General features: G+C 36.2%; 2 protein-coding genes across 4 annotated transcripts in view; both read right to left on the bottom strand.

Annotated features, from left to right (window-relative positions):
- Positions 1 to 140: 140 nt before the first annotated feature.
- On the bottom strand, positions 141 to 12,334 carry LOC148306482 (neither inactivation nor afterpotential protein C-like). 2 transcript variants are annotated; one of them, XM_088264916.1, is made up of 17 exons: positions 12,214 to 12,334; positions 8,856 to 9,179; positions 7,797 to 7,901; positions 6,575 to 6,954; positions 6,401 to 6,491; positions 5,945 to 6,226; positions 5,211 to 5,599; positions 4,182 to 4,727; positions 3,497 to 3,789; positions 3,129 to 3,418; positions 2,763 to 3,052; positions 2,334 to 2,483; positions 2,149 to 2,252; positions 2,001 to 2,069; positions 1,734 to 1,921; positions 1,443 to 1,642; positions 141 to 1,355 (listed from the first exon to the last, which is right to left on the bottom strand). In XM_088264916.1, exons 2-17 carry the CDS (start codon positions 9,147 to 9,149, stop codon positions 398 to 400), a joined length of 4,629 nt encoding a protein of 1,542 aa, XP_088121042.1. In that variant the 5' UTR covers positions 9,150 to 9,179; positions 12,214 to 12,334; the 3' UTR covers positions 141 to 397. The 2 variants fall into 2 exon arrangements, with proteins under 2 accessions (XP_088121042.1, XP_088121043.1); XM_088264917.1 differs by lacking the exon at positions 12,214 to 12,334 and having other exon boundaries at positions 8,856 to 9,386.
- A 1,158-nt stretch (positions 12,335 to 13,492) lies between these two features.
- LOC148306481 (protein Wnt-10a-like) overlaps positions 13,493 to 16,915 on the bottom strand; it is a 78,758-nt gene continuing 75,335 nt past the window's right edge. For both annotated transcript variants that reach the window (XM_088264926.1, XM_088264925.1), the window contains exons 4-5: positions 15,412 to 15,627; positions 13,493 to 15,232 (exon numbers count right to left, since the gene is read on the bottom strand). In XM_088264926.1, the coding sequence (XP_088121052.1) occupies positions 14,924 to 15,232; positions 15,412 to 15,627 (525 nt within the window). In that variant the 3' untranslated portion in view covers positions 13,493 to 14,923. The remainder of the gene's footprint in view (positions 15,233 to 15,411; positions 15,628 to 16,915) is intronic.

Genomic DNA, 16,915 nt, shown 5'->3' with positions numbered 1-16,915 from the left:
AATGTCTTTCAAATTCACTCTTGTTTAATTTGAAAACATGTATTCAAAACAAAAATTAAAAATATTTTTTTAACACAGTATTTTATTTGAATAAATATAAAATCTTTTTTGTTATGCACATTAATGCGGAACAATATCAACATAAATTAGATGAACGTAATATTTTATCTTTCGTTCATTATCGATTATATTAATGAAATCCTATAAATAATATTTTTTTGAATACATAATTATAAAAATGTGCAACTATTTATGGGAAATCACAAAGCGGTGAGTAATATTAGGAAATATGGTCCATAATTTTTTTTCTCACATGCTCCAATTGTTTTACTATGATAGTTGGCAGCGAATGTGAAATTCATATTGAACACAGTAATTTACACGCTAGTTTCAGTTATTACAAGTCAATAACGAGACCTTCCACTGTGATGCCGGGAGCTAATTGAACAGTTTCTCCCGCATTGCCGTTTAATAAAGAGGATAAAAAACTCTGAGATGAATCCGTACGCTTAATCGCCATCTTGAATCTTTCTGCCGAATCCATTCTTTTCAAGTTATTGCAGGATTTTGGTCTCGGTGGAGGGGGAGCTTTGCCTTTCCCGTGATCCGGTGTCAGAGGTTTGGAATTATCCAAATAGGAGGGAAGAGCTACCGGTGAATAAGATTCTATCGGAACAGAGAGAGGAGATTCTCCCATTCGTTTCATCGATGCTCGATTTCTCGGAGTTTTACGAAGCATGGCCTGAAAATTAAACGGCGGGTCGTCTCCGACGGTAGAATTTGTGTTCTTCGATCCCGCCAGTTGTTGCAGTTCCTTAATGGGGTTGTTCATATCGTTAGGAAGCGATCCCCCGTACATGTTCCTGTTCTTATCTAATTTAGGCCCTAGCTTGGGGAACTGCCAATCATCTTGAGTATCTATATTACTGTTGATGGCTGTCGAGCGTGGAGCCGGGGTGGGATAATGTCTGTTGATCAGAGTGACTTTAGATGGTGTCGGAGGGGCGTGCTTCTTCTTATAGACCGGTGTTCGGCCGGATGCTTCATTGTCGAGCCAGGCTTGTTGTTTGATACACCCGTATCCCTGCCTGTTGTACGTGGGTGCCGTGTAACCCGAGTGGTTGGCTTGCCTGCTCGTGTCGCTCGGGAGTCGTTTGGGAGGCTGAGATGGATCTCTACTAAAAGGTACATTTATTAGACTTTGGTTTGAAGGTGGAGCTTCACCGTAAGGAGAGGGGGGTCTTTCATTCTGTATACGCTGCATCGAGGAGCGAATTTGGTGACTGGCTGTTGCCGTTCTTCTTTGAAGCGGCTGATCCCATGATTCCGATTCCGAGTCATAACCCATTGTATCGCTGAAAATATATGTTGGATCAGTTCATTTAGAAAAAAAATTCAAATATCTGTATAATGTGAAATTTTTGAGATTTGTAACTTCATACCCGCACTTTGCAGATGGATCACACATATAAGTAGTATCGAAGTAGGGGAGCTCGAGTATTCTAAATGGGAGTTTCCACACGGAAGGTTGAAGGGGGCCCAAGAATTCTAAAGGTCTAGCTTGGGGATCTATGCGGTCGATTAGTACGCCAGTACTAGTGTTCAACAGACTCTGCATCATCGTCTGATTGAATAGATGAACCTGAAAAATTACCAAATCACATTATAACGTAAATCCTGATGAAATTGTGTACATACAAGTACATACAAGGATTGAGTTGTACAGAGGTTACCTGCTGAGAAAAGTTAACCAAATCTTGGTACCGTACGGCTCGGTATTGCAGCAAGACTTGGAATATTGTTCGACTGCGCCATTTGGCCGTAAAACGCCGTAGGAATTCTGCTGTTTCTTCATCGATTTTACCCGTGGATTTGTTGATGAGGGGGCCATACGCTTTGCGCACGGTGTATCCGCGAAAGGCTAAGAATTGTGATAGGTGAATAGCGACATACTTTCTGTGCATAATGTGACTACAGGTGTTACGCAATATACGGCTCACCTTTCTGAATCCTAATAGCGGCGTCCTCTTCTGACATATCTTTTGTATTCTGACGCTGTAGGTCGGTCGCTGGTAATTGAAAAGGTTGTTATTCGTACAGAGTTGAACAAAATTGTGTTCATTCAAGATAAAATGTAATATCTCTTACCGGCTTTAGCTGATTTGGTCTTCTCCATAATACGCCTTCGGGCGAGGAATGCTCTCATCATACATTGTACTTTCACTATCTTCTTTACTTGAACTTCGTACAATCTAAAATATTTGTACATATTTTATTTTTTCCTTATATTACTACTAGCTACATTTATGTATAATATTCTCAACTCGGCCTACCTGGACAAATATTCCACATTGTAATATTTCAGGAAAACTTTACTATTTCCGATGACCCATCCCTCCATCTTAAGTCGAATCAGTAGAAGTCTGCAATTATCTTTTGTAATATCAACATTCTCATCAAAGTCAAAAGCCAAGAATTTATATCTGAAACAAAACAAAAAAATAATCATATAACAGTTATCTTTGCGCCGTTTTTCTTTATCATCCTCGAGGAATTCATTCTCAAAAGTTATTACCACTTGATCTAGGAATATCCATCTCCTTACTACACTACACAGATGATGCTGCTGTAATTAATGCTCCGCCAAGGGTCTTTATTAATGGGCTAATTAGATGTATCAAAATGAATTATTAAAAAAGTCATGTCTTGTGTAACAGAAATCAGGGCTGTCCAAACCAGGTAATATTGAAGATATTTCTTACCTCCTAATGAATTCTGCAAATGGAATGCGTACGGAGAATCCCTTCTGCCTGGCTCGTGCCGTGTCGAGGGCCGCGAGGGCCCGGAGCTGCTGGCGCACCACTTCGGTCTGAAAGGAGCAGGTAGCGGGATCCAGGGAGGCACGCACGCAGCGCACAAAGTGGGCGCCACCGCCGCCTGCGCCGGCCGCAAGCGCCCGGAGCAGCTCCAGGCTGGCTGCGCGGAAGGTGCACGACGCCGTGCGCATGCGGTGCACCTGAGAGTACTGCCCTTTGGACTCAGTGTTGTATTTCTGTAACATTAAATCTTAATCCAATAATAGCATAAGTAACATTAATTTATTTTAAGGCATGAGGCAAGTAACTAACCCTTGTCTTTTGTTCAGTATCTTTTTCCTTAGCCTCATTCGCCTGTTTGATCATGGATGATGGAGCTGTAAGACTTCCTGACTTGGTAAGTTTATTTGTGAACAGGTGTCGCACGGTCTGATCAGTAGAAGCTCTCAGGGTTTCTATCATTTCAGGAGGAAGAAAGTCTTGATTTTTCTCCGCCAAATCTCTAGCGTCATAATTAACCTTTCCTGTGTAGTGAGCTACACTGAATTCGTGACTTCCTGACAATTTTATGTAAGGTCCCTTGGAAGAGTTTTTGATGGTGCCTGAGAACAATTATGTAATATTAAATACATTTCCAAACAGGAAGAGCGTATATACACAATTTTGTATAATTAACTTACTCATTATATATTCTTGACCTCCATTAGCTCGGCACGATTCATCTAGAATATAAAACAGGCCTAAAGGTCTTCCCATGAGTTGGTCCACTGCTGCCTTATTATCGTAAAAGTGTAATGTTACAACCGGAACTTGCTCTTCTTCTTGTTCTTGCATTTCCCAAGCAAATATTCGTTGGTTGTATAGGAACTGCATTTGTTCATTCATCGTATTAACTATGAGTTGTTCTAGTCTGTTGCGATGAAAGCATTCAAAGCCAAACATGTCCAATAAACTCACAGAAAATTTGTCTCCGCTACAAAATAAGAAGAAGTTGTAAATATGTTTGTACATATTTGCAATTTTAATATTACCTACTAAATAAATTAAACATGTAAAACGTTCGACTCCCATCTATCTTTACCGTGAAAGATTTACGTATCTAAATTAAATAAAAAATGGTTGGTATTGTTTGGTAAAACAATGCAATACAGGTGATTACATTAGAAAGGTATGATTAATTTCTCGATTAAGGTTACACTGCTTAGATTAATCAGTAGAGCAGGGGACATGACATTAGAATGTTCTAGTCCCGGAGAAAGCAATTACTTCCTTCTTTGGTGTGATTATATTGTATCATTTCCTCTATTAAAAAAATTATAATACAATATGGTGATTGATTTCTATTTGTAGAAAAGTATTACTTACAAAACCGAACGACTAAATGACAATTTGAGGTTTATGCAGTTGACGAGCCAATCTAGAAGACGTTTGTAGATGGTGCCGGCGAGGACGTCACGAGCATCTCGGGCTTCATCGGTACCGTGTCTTCGTTTAACAGCGGTTCCTTTTTCCACAAGACAGTAATTGATTAATGCCCAAGTGAACTTGCTTTCATCCAAACCTAAGAGCCCAATGACTTTCACCGCTTCTTCCAAGTTCTCCACTTCTGCGGCACCGCTGTTGCTATCCTTAAATCTCACATTCCCTAATATTAATATGGCCGCAATTATTCGCCAGAGCGCTTCGATATCAGTATCATCAAACTCAAGGTCCTTAAGGTACTGTTCAATCTCTTGGAATTTCTTTACATTTCCTTCTGGGTCTTCTCGTTTGCCCGCTAATTTTGGGGGTGTGTCGAGTACTCTTAGGTATCTATATTTCCTTTCAGGTTCGAGTTTGTAATTACCGAGTTTGCCTGCTGCTTCCATTCCATCATAAAAGTAATATATCAAGTTGAAGTTAGCTTGTGTCCTAAAATACATACCAAAATGATTTATTCATACACTATATTTTTTTACCAATTACATAACCATTTCGCAACTTGTGAAGCAAAATAATTTTGTATTATAACACATAGTGCAGTCATGATTAAGTAAGCATGAATTTACACAAAGAAATTCAAGATGTTAGAATTAAACGACAGGGAGTAAACTCCCAGAACACCAAATCGCACAAAAAAAGTACACCTGAATAAACATACTTAAACCGTTTTCTTACAGGGCAATTTTGTAAAATTTTCAAATTTTTATTTTTATTTTACGGCATCGCATCAAATGGACGCAGTGATAACTTGATCAATAATTGCAGTCATATATTTCACAAATATACATTACAATTGAATGCCAAACATTTAGTTTATTGCATGGGAATCAAACCTGAGACACATAGTTGAGCGACGGAGCCTATCTACGTGCATCAGATATTCTATATATTTTAATACAAATGTTTACTCACATATCAGTAGTTGACACTCTCCACTTTTCCAACTGATATAACCAAAATATAGCTCCACTCAGTTTTCCCGACTTGCTGTATGTCATCTGAGTTTGCAGAATGCACCGTGTCGAGTCTTCATTGATCGGAGTGCCCGCACTGGTTGCAGCTTGGAGAATACTTACGGCTTTCTCTATTCTCTCCCCAGTTATGTTTTGGTTGTGGCCCAAGAAGGCGAGGTGTTTCATCGTATGAAGCATGGCAGTAGTTTTTCCTGAACGACTCTCGCCAGAAAATACAATGTGCTGAGGTTCATTGTGATGCAGAGCATCTTGATAAGCGCTATCGGCCACCGCATACACATGTGGTTCATTATCTGAGCGAGATTTGTATTGATACTTGGAATGATACTAAAATAACAAAAAAAAACTACTTTAATCTTCTTCTTCTTCTTGTGACCTTTATCCGAACCCAATGGTGCATAGAGCACTGAATCTTTTTAAAGTAGTGTTATCTAAATCATAAATTCCATGAAAGTAAGGTAATCAGTCGTATGCTTCAGGTTCTGGTCCAGGGTGATATTAAATAAATATTAAAGCGAAAAATCATTTCATTTTTATTTGACTCCCCAGGGAGTCGAACCCGGCACCTACAGCATGGTAGGCAAACACGCTAACTATGGAGGCTGATCTATATCAATAGATAATATATAAATATGATTTGCTTATGGAGTGAAATAGATATTAACAACTTACTTCATCACCATATATATTAAATTCTTTTCCAGGATTAATAACAAGCAACACATCACCGATAAATGTTTGGAATGATCCAAGAGCCATCTTTGATTCCAGCTCTTCTAATATAGAGTCTTCAGTAAGAGTTTCAAGGGCAGCCAAGTCTTCCACGTGCATTGCTTCTGGTTCTGGATTAGTTTCTGTTTGGAGCATCCCTCCCCTAATCAATCTTTCTGGAAGCCGGTTGCGTTTTCCCGCTTCACTCACTTCATTGGAAAGCATTTTCAGCTCTTGAGTTAACTAAAATTATGCTTACTTTAATTTGAATGGTAAAATTAAATAATAATATTATTATTTCACTCACTTATTTATTATTAAAAACAGAAGACCGCTACTCTATTGAGTGGCGGACTATCAACAATATGTCTGTGAGCTAAAGCATCAATATATGCATAGTTTATATTTGCTACTTACATGATAATCATTGTCTGGTAGCGCTTGAATGAAAGGATGCTCCATTAGCTCAACAGAGTAAGGTCTATGCTCTGGATTTTTCTCCAAGCACCTATAAATATACATAGTAATAAAATACAATAAATTAAAGAAAATATAGCATGTTAAAATATGATGAATAATTTTATTATTTACTCTGATATGAAGTCGTTAAGATCATTAGACCAGTTGGAAGGCCTCTGCAAGCCCGGAGGCGGGTTCCTTACAATTTGAAATAGAGCCCTTGTTGGATGCATTTCCTGGAAGGGCGCTTTCCCGTCAGCTAGTTCTACAGCCGTTATTCCCAATGCCCACACATCAGCCCTGATTCCATATTCCGAGTCTCCTCCGCTGACCACTTCCGGAGCCATCCAGCTCGGCGATCCTACCACAGAATTCCTTTTCCCCGCGTTGGTGGCCAGTCTGCATGACAGACCAAAGTCGGTTAACTTGACATCTCCGTCTTTGTTGAGTAGAATGTTACTTGCTCGGACGTCACGATGAATAACATTTTGCTCGTGGAGATAGCTGAGAGCCTGTATATAAATTAAATATATAAATTAAAAGTAGGTTATGTCAGCCCAAAAATCCTTCATATATATTTTTTAAAGTATAACTTTTTTAGGTAGGGCAAATTGGCCTGGATTAGGCGAAAAAGTGAGATGCTTCCTTTTCTCCTAATTCAACCGGAAGTTGAAAGGAAAGAGTGGGAGAATCATTTCTACTCTCTTCGTCGCTTACGTCATCATAGACAGTCTACGCACATGCGCCTTGTGTAATGTGTTGATACATTGCATAGGGAACTAGTAGATGCTTGCGTATCATACTGTTTATTATCTGAACATGTTTTAATATTCATTAGCTAACAATTTCCACTTTTGAGCATGCAGCATTGCTGGGAAAAGAACTGAATAAAATACCAATAATTATGAGTGGATATTTCAACACCAACTTCAACTCAGACAAAGCTCAAGCATTGATAAGATTTTCAGATGAAAAATTCAAGTTAAAATTGAACACTGATAAAGATTAGTCTGCAATCAAATCAGGCACTACCATCAACACAGTATTCTCTCAATATTTAGAAAATTTGCAGTCTAAATTTTTAGTATCATACTTCAGCTATCATAAACCTAGAATTCCTTTTTTAGAGTTTGAATTATCTAAATTCAAGGATAAAAGAAATATTCCATTTATAAAAAAGATTTTCTTGAATTAAATTTCGCATAACTATTTTCTAATCCTGATATAACAATAAAGAGTGTGATGATACTCGTAGAGAGCGATGCATGAAATCTACTGTTTCTAGAACTTAAAAAGTTTCATATTTTATAATTTTCGTAAAATATAACTGATTTGATTTGGTTAATCTTTGTACCTTTATTGTTTCCTTCAAGATAAAGGCAATATGCTCTTCTTTCATTTTTCTGTCCATATTTAGAAGACCGCGTACCAAGTCTATGGCTGCACCACATTCACAATACTGTAATGATGTAAATAAACAACACATAATAAATGTTCTATTGAGATATAGTATTGCTTTTATTTTATCGAAGCATTAGGAAAACCTTAATCAATTTAAAAGATTTTACTGATTTCCAATGTTATGTAAGAAAACAGTAATTTAATAGCTTTTTTCACCTTTAAAATTATTTCACCAGTTAAATTAATAAAATCAAAGTGGAAAAGTATAAACAGATATTGTTTTATTATCATATATAGTTCCAGCGAATAATGTTAGAAGAAAACTTAAATTTTCAATGTTGTTAGTATTTTTGAAGCTAACACTTCTTTGCACGCAGTAATTGAGAGTAAGTAAAAAAAATGTGGGATGATCCTGAGCTCCGGATTTTTGGATTTAGAAGTAAGATACATCTGATGGGATGCAGGTGATGGAGCTCAGGGCGATATGCCATATGGGAAAGAAAATGGAGGAAAAATAGTAGTTATACATTGCCCCAATGCGTAAGGTCAAAATGAATCATGGTGTTGACATCTCAACGTAGACAAAGAAGAAAATGGAAATATGTTACACATGTAATATTCACCATTCTACCCTTGATTGACAACTACACTACTCAAATTTCGGAACTAGTATATATCCTATAATTGACATCTTCTTTCAAATGTGAGTTCTGGGCACCATCTACGGTTGGGTGGAGTAAGTTTTTAAAATTTATTTAGCAGAGACAAATTCGTGAAATGTATGGAAGATTTTTACGCTATATGTAAGGTCGTAAGCCTTGTAAATACCCACACTTCCATATTGTTTGTCATCTATGTTGAGATGTCAATATTAATAATTCATTAGTTGAAAAAATTTAATCACACTTTAAAAATTGCGAATTATGATGCTTTATAAATGTTTCCCTCAACCTATGTAAGCAACATTTCCCGCGATAAAATATTTGAATATAGAATATAATATTTATCTTACCTCTATGACGAACCAAATTTTGTCTATGGCATCGCTGCGATCGCAAAATACACCATAGAAGTCGACCAGGTTTACATGTGTGGTGCAGAAGTCCTTGAGGACCCCGTACTCGTCGAGGATGCCCTTCTCGGAGTCGGGGGTGACGGTCTGGATCTTCACGGCCACCTTCTTCCCTGCGGCCTGAGAGTCCGCGGCCTCGTACACCTGCCCGAACACGCCCGCCCCGAGCCGCGCGCCCAGCTGGTACCTTTCCAGAGGGTCGGGCAGGGTAGCGGGATTCAGTAGGTCACCCATCGTACGACTGATAAGATACGCTCGTTTCGGCTACAAATAATATTTAAAAAAAGTCATCACTATTAAATACGGTTTAATCTTCACTTAACACACTTTATGTAAATGTAGGTCCTACTAAAAAAGAGAAGTATTTGTGTTTTTATTATTTACAAAAATACTTAAATTTCTTACTATTTCTGTGAGCCTAAGCAGCTCATTATTAGAATTAGGTATCAAATTGTGGTAGAGTGGGTTCGAACCGAGAAAATCTGACTCAAGAGTCCGCGACACTAACCAAGGGACCACAACCCGACACTTAAAAAAATGTATTTATGTAATATAATATTTTTATACAATTTCTATACATTCCTACTTAATATAAGATAATAATTTTAGTTGCGCTGAGCCTCTACAAAAGAGACTGAGCTCTTGTGCTTGGAGAGGGACTTTTTTTGTTTTTTTTGTTATTAGTATCATGTTATTCATAAAAAAATATATATTTCAGGGGAACATATATATTTATGCGGTACGAGGGAGTTATCTTGTTTAGTTTTCTATTGTATAAACTATATATGTTCGTAGTGTTCGTTAAGTTTCTTTTTTAGTGTTTGCGTCTTTTATATTTTTAATTCCTAAAGGGAAGCTGTTGAAATTTGTAAAACCACAAATACAGAAAGGCATTCAACAAAACACATACCTCTTTTGGTAATTTTGTTTTAATTATTATGCAATAAAGTTGTACAACCTGCATCCATTATGCATAAAGTCCCATTATTGTACTGCCCCGTTTTTACGCCATTGGAATTTTTGGTATTTTGGTTACGAGAACGGAATATGATGAAATTTAAATAATATCTTGAAATATATCTTTTGAAACTCGCAACTATTTGTGTTTATTGTATTAACTATCAGTATTTTCTTCCACTTACTTTTAAATATTGAAAAATATTTACCAGTTTTTCACACAAAGTAATGAGTTCTTTAACCTGCCAGTAATGCGATAATGATAGTAATGAAACCTTATGGAGTATCAACAAGATAATTAAGAAGCCATAAAAATATTTTCTTCATATGTACGTATAAACCGGCAAAATAAATCCAATTAGGTAATTTATTTTACATATTCAGTTTTATACAGTCGACTTAATGTCAATCTTTACCCAGAAACATTTTATTCTATGTACATAGTGAGGTTCTCTACTTCAGAATATTTATTACGATTTTGACCTCTTCGTATTCGGTCTATGAATTATTTAGCCGAATAGGTCAATTAAAAAATAAGTTTTTTATTCCTTCTTTTATGTAAGTCTCCGTAGTATCGTGGTCAGCGCATCTGGCTACTAGTTGGAGGCTCCGGGTTCGATTCCCAGGAGGGGGGTTAAAAAAATCTGAAAAAGTGTTTTTTGAACGATAACATTTATTTCGGGCAGGGCGAATCACCCGTCCTTCATATATTTAACGATCAATATAACACCGATTCTATACGATGCATTGTCCTATGCACCATTGGGTGTTAATAAGGGTTAGAAGAAGACTTTCATATCCTTGCATTTTGAATAGAAATAATTAAATGTTTAAAGTTTTTATTTAATGTTACGATATTAATATTAATAACATTACGCGAGTTTTAATAGTTTCTTATGTTACTGTTTTTTCAACAAATATATATGCTTCAGGTTATGTGAACATGATTATTATAAATCTTGTACAAAGGGTAGGTAGTCAGTGGTAGGTTTTACTCTACCAGTTATTGTCATTCTTGTAATGAACATACTTTATGAGCATTATATATAATAAATGAGTTAATATTCAATATTTGTCACCAATGCAATGTCAGCTTATATCGGTAGTTCGATATACCTAATTTCACTTAATTCTTAATAATGAATTATCAATCCTTAGATACTATTATTACGAGCAAATGATTTGTCTTTGGAGAAAATGCATTTGTTTTGAAGATGACTTTTTATTATTTTCTTCTTAATTTAATCGCAAATTTTTAGCATACAGTTTAATAATTTTGCATAATATTTTTTGGGATAGAATATTACGTAAATGGCTCTACATAAATTATTCAAAAGTATGATAATTTCTATGTTATTGGGTAACTCCGAGCGAAATTACTTACTTAAATCAATAAATTAATTTAAGGTTTTAATTATGTTAACTTACTAAATAACCAACACTCCGATTTTCTGCAGGGGTAGACAAAGAGAATGGACAGAATTACGATTTTTCTTTGGAATTCGGTATTATGAAATTGTATGAATTAAATTACTTAAAGCGATGAATTAATTCAGGATTTCAATTATGCTTATTATAACTAACTAGCCGTCACGCCGCTTCCCCACAGGGATAGGCAGAGGGAACAGAACGCAACCTGTCGTTGCAAACAATCTTCGCCTCTTCCACATTCATGCATCCCGCATATGGAAATACCCGGCAATTATTCCGACTCCTTTCATCTGACCACTTTCAGGTATTTGACATGCTTGATCATGCCAAGTTTTTCTCGGTCTTCCTTTCCTATTCCCAAGTACATTCGCCTCATAAATTTAGAAATATAAATAAATTTTATTATTAATATAATTGCAAGACAGGACCCCACAAGATGGACCCCAACAATTGTACGATGGAGACCTTGGGACAGCAAAAGAGGTGTTGCAAGACCCCAAAAGAGATGGTCTGACGACATTGTCGCTGTTGGGGGTAAAAACTGGCTGCAAGCAGCAACCAACCGGAGGAAATGGGAAAAAAAGTAGAGGTTTTTATCCAGCAGTGGAGATCATCAGATGGCTCATGAAGAAGAAGAAGAAGAAGGTCTTATCTTATGTCAGTACTTCTATACGGAGTTGAATCGTGGACCCTCAAAGTCAGCACTATGAATCGACTAGAAGCATTCGAAATGTGGCTGCATCGTAAAATGCTACGAATTCCATGGACCGATATGGTCAGCAACGGAAATGTGCTCCAAAGTGCTAGAGCAGGGAGACAGTTGCTGACTGATATCAAGGTCCGGAAGGTGTCCTATCTGAGGCGTATGCTGAGAGGATTTTACTCATTTGATTTAGTCTTTTCAACTCACCTAAAGTGTTCTAGTCAGTTTTAGTGTACGGGCATCAGATAACAAGCTTCCTGCTGTTACATCCGTGCTAACTTCCGGAACTCCTCGAGCGGCGTGTGTCCTCAGCGAGGGATGAAGAAAGACTGTGGAAAATGCCTCAAGTTTCCCCTAATCAGATGAAAAGAGGCCGTACATCTGTTTCTAAGGCTTCGCGGCCTTTTGTGGTTAGATCATATTGGTAAACGGGGCACGCATTAAGACAATTATTAGGTCGTAGGTTGTTAACTTTGTATTCTATTTATACATATACATATATATATATATATATATATATATATATATATATATATATATATATATATATATATATATATATATATATATATATATATATATTATATATATGTATATATATGTATATATATATATATATATATATATATATATATATATATATATATATATATATATATATATATATATATATATATATATATATATATATATATATATATATATATATATATATATATATATATATATATATATATATATATATATATATATATATATATATATATATATATATATATATATATATATATATATATATATATATATATATATATATATATATATATATATATATATATATATATATATATATATTTATATATCCTCCCCCAAGACCGCAATGACAGCAGCATCGGTTTGACAGATATATAATATCAGCATACGTAATACTAAGTATTGCTCATCAGGTAGACAGCTTGCTTCTTTACCGTGTTTTACTTAGCATTGTTGCTTCAAAGATTTAAAAAATAAATATTTTCGTTGCTTTGCAAGCATTGTAAAATAAACATGTTTTAAATGTATGCTTTCTATTTTTTCTTTGCTATTCAATCAGACTGAGCCGTAGCAATCTGGGACTGGGTACTGTGATTAAAGATTTCATTTTAAATGTATTGTAATACACACGGTTAACTAATAATTCAACAAAAGGTGGTCAATTACTGACTAAATATTTACGTAAAATTTTAGAGGCACTTGACGATAAAAACGGTGTAATCAATTTGTGTGGAAAATATTTTTCTATTCAAAAAAGTAATTCTAAAATACATACCTAACAAATAGATCCAATTCAATACATAATTACAGAAATAAATATCCAACAACAAGGTTTATTTTAAGGAAATTTTATTTTATATGCCTTACGAGAATTAAATTCTCATGTTACAATTGGGATGAAATAAAACAATATTTATTTATTATTATTTATTTTAATAAGTCATAGTTCATGGATGTCATAAGTTACATTGGGAACAAATTTATACATATTTGCAAAATAAATATCTAGATAATTACAATACGAAAATCTTCACAAAATATGTTGTCAAGTCAGTGCAGATAAAACATTTTCATATTTTATACCTCATATTTGTTTTTACCAAATACAATATAATGTATTTTTTACATGACATTTATAACAAAAGAGGGACAATGTATGGTAAATCGATGTATCAATGAAGTTAAATAATCACATAATATTTAATTTTATACGTATTTGATTTTAAGCAAACACAAAAAAAAATATCGAAATATTTCAGGATACTAATAAGAAAAAAATAATAATGATAATATTGACTATTTTACTAAAAAAGTTTTTCCTATCTTAACTACATTTTACACGGTTTCGGTAAAAAAAGTTTTAAAATCTATGAATATATAGTGCAAATGTTTTAATATTTCGATTTTTTTATTACTATACATACTACCTACTGTTGACAGGTCAAATCTACTTTAAAATTGAAATGAAAATATACATGATTTCAAAAATGATTATATTTCTAAAATTTGAGCTTAATAAATTTAGGCCACTGATACATTCACACTTAATTATAATATTCACATATGTTATGCATGCTTATATTTATTTTGTGCTATGACGAGCGTTAGGCGTCATTAGTGATTATTCTTAATATAATTTCAAATTGTCCAAAACCTTTCTTAAGCGTCACAAATCACAAGTATATCTGTTATATATTGGGCGATAGTGTATATTATTCTGCATTCGGCCAAATAATGGCTCCACTCGAGAAAAGTGCTGAATAATGTGTCTAGCACATTTGGTTATTATGTAAATAAAGTTCACTCAGAAGAAATCTCTGCGATTATTTTTTTATTGCACATGACTTTCCACTTTTTCATTTGCACTTTATAATACTTAATAGGTATCAGAAGTTCACGTTTTTTGCCATAAGGAATATCCAGTGAGACTTCCAATTTGATAATTTTTATCGGTGAATTGAAGTGTTGAAAAATGTGTCTAGCACATTTGGTATTATGTGTGTAAATAAAGTTAATTCGTGATTTCTTTAAGAACTTAACTATTCTGTTGAAACGTTTAAGCACATGGCTATCAACTTTTCCATTTGCACTTATAACTTCCATATACTTGATAGATAACAGATGTTCACGTTTTTTTTTACTATAAAGAAAATCCAGTGAAGCGTAAAATTTGTTTGAATTATTTTTTATGGGTGAATCAACAGCATTTAGTATTTTGTATATAAAGTTCAATCTTCTCTTGATTCTCTTTTCCGTTTGCACTTTATAATACTTATAGGTAACAGAAGTTCATGATTATTTTGCTTTATAAAGACATGAATTTGGATTGAATGGATACTGTCACAGCGCGTATGCTCCTTGTTGCCCGCGCGTGATGCTGGCACTACTTGCAGACGGCCACCCACTCCTCGCGCTCGCACGTGTCGCACTCCACCTGGCAGCACCAGCGGAAGCGGCAGCGGCAGCGCTGCGAGCGGCGCGCGCGCGTGAGGTCGTGCCCGCGCCCGCAGCACAGCGCGGCGCACGAGCCGGGCGCGGAGCGCGCGCGCGCGCAGGGCCGGCCCGCCGTGCCGGGCGCCTCGATGGCCGCGTCCCGCTCGCAGTAGCTGGGACTGCGCTCGTAGTACAGCAGCGCCTCGGGCGACGGCTCGCCGGATCGGTCCCGGCCCTGCCGCTTCTTGGGAGGAAGCCACTGAAAATATACATATACTTATAGGTCTTATCTATAGACAAACAAAAGAGGTGCCGGTAGACTCCAAAAGAGATGGTCCGATGACATAGTTGCTGTGGGGGGTAAAAATTGGCTGCAAGCAGCAACCAACCGTAGGCACACCAAAAATTATCCCGCCTTAACTAAAAAAGCACTCTTACCCTATCACTCCAGTGGGACTCTATCCTGCGGCTGCGCCCCCGGAAGGGCCCCCGGCTGCCGTTGGAGCGGCCCACGAGTAGCGCGCTGCGGTAGCGCCGCCGCAGCACGCGCCCCACGACGCGCAGTGCGGGCGCGGCGCGCCAGCACGTGCGCACCTGGCACGACCCCGACATGCCGTGACACTTGCAGCGAACCTCCATGTTGTTCGCCACCGCCTGACAACAAAACATGAACATGGATATTAGAGGGTGTAAACAAATACGGGAAAGAGAAGAATCTTCGAGACATCCTTAGAAATAATATCATTGAAGAAATGTTGGAAAATAATGGTAGACCAGAGATGGCGAATCTTTTTAGACAGTGGGTCAAATTGTTTTTTTTTTAATAAAAAAAAAATATTTGTAAAGGGTCACATACATAGGTTGAGTAATTAAAACAAAGGCTTACAAGTTTATTTTCTTTAAAATTTATAGTAAAAATTTCAATGAACTCTTTAAAAATAAAAATATTATAAATGTATATATATATATATACATATACATATATATTATTACACTTAAAATACAAAAAAATTAAGACTTATTGAAGTCCTGTTGAATATGTTTATACATCATTGTTTACATTCATAGTAAAATGCAGTTTTTGACAGGATTGGTTAAATAAATATAAATGGAAAGTTATAAGTGTTTCACACATATTGCCGTAATTCCCGAAAGTACAGAATAAAACGACCTAAACAATTTGGCAAATATGCAAATTTCGGTATTCGGGATTCATCACGTTTCCCCCCCCCCCCCCCGTAAATGACGTCAAACACTAACGAACACCATTCATGAACACACAGCGCACATCCTCACGTTCAATAATGAATTTTGATTATTCCACTTTGGGCTCGACAGCGTCTTGAGCCGCTCAAAAGTGCCCATTAAAAAATCATTAAGTCTCCCGGGCGGGCGCGACAGGGAGGAGAGCTTGATGGATATCCCAACACTTACGAATAACTCCGAGGACCATTACATCCAACATCATTTGTTTGGAGTGCGGGTAAATATTAGGATGGTCGCCGCAGACGAAGTTCGAGGCCGCGATGATTTATCAAGATGGAACGTGCGCTGTGATTCGGCACGATTCATTTATCTTCGTTGCACGGCCACACTCGGCGAGAGGCGTGAAGCCAATTACATCATCATGTATCCGCATTGGTAAGCCGACAAGTTGACAATACAAACTCCTTGTTGAGTTATTCGCGAAGCTTCTGATGTCTTGTCATGTCTAATTGTTTTTATTATTGCCTGGAAAACTTGTTAAAGGCGCGTGAAAATAAACAACAACAAAAATATTAAAATATTCTACCGCCATCTAAGGATTATGCAAACAAAGAGTCGCTGTATTATGTCTAAAGCGTTTAACTATAGTCCCGGGTTCGATTCCCAAGAGTTCAAAAATATGAATGATTTTTCTCTTTTATATTTATTGAATATTACCTGAAGCGTAAAATTGATC

The sequence above is a fragment of the Brachycentrus maculatus genome, unplaced genomic scaffold, assembly GCF_059751285.1.
Source record: "Brachycentrus maculatus isolate JH-2025_06_01 unplaced genomic scaffold, ASM5975128v1 h1tg000240l, whole genome shotgun sequence".
Lineage (NCBI taxonomy): Eukaryota > Metazoa > Arthropoda > Insecta > Trichoptera > Brachycentridae > Brachycentrus > Brachycentrus maculatus.
The sequence above is the reverse complement of the archived record's forward strand: the minus strand, read 5'-3'. Positions and strand labels throughout refer to the sequence as shown.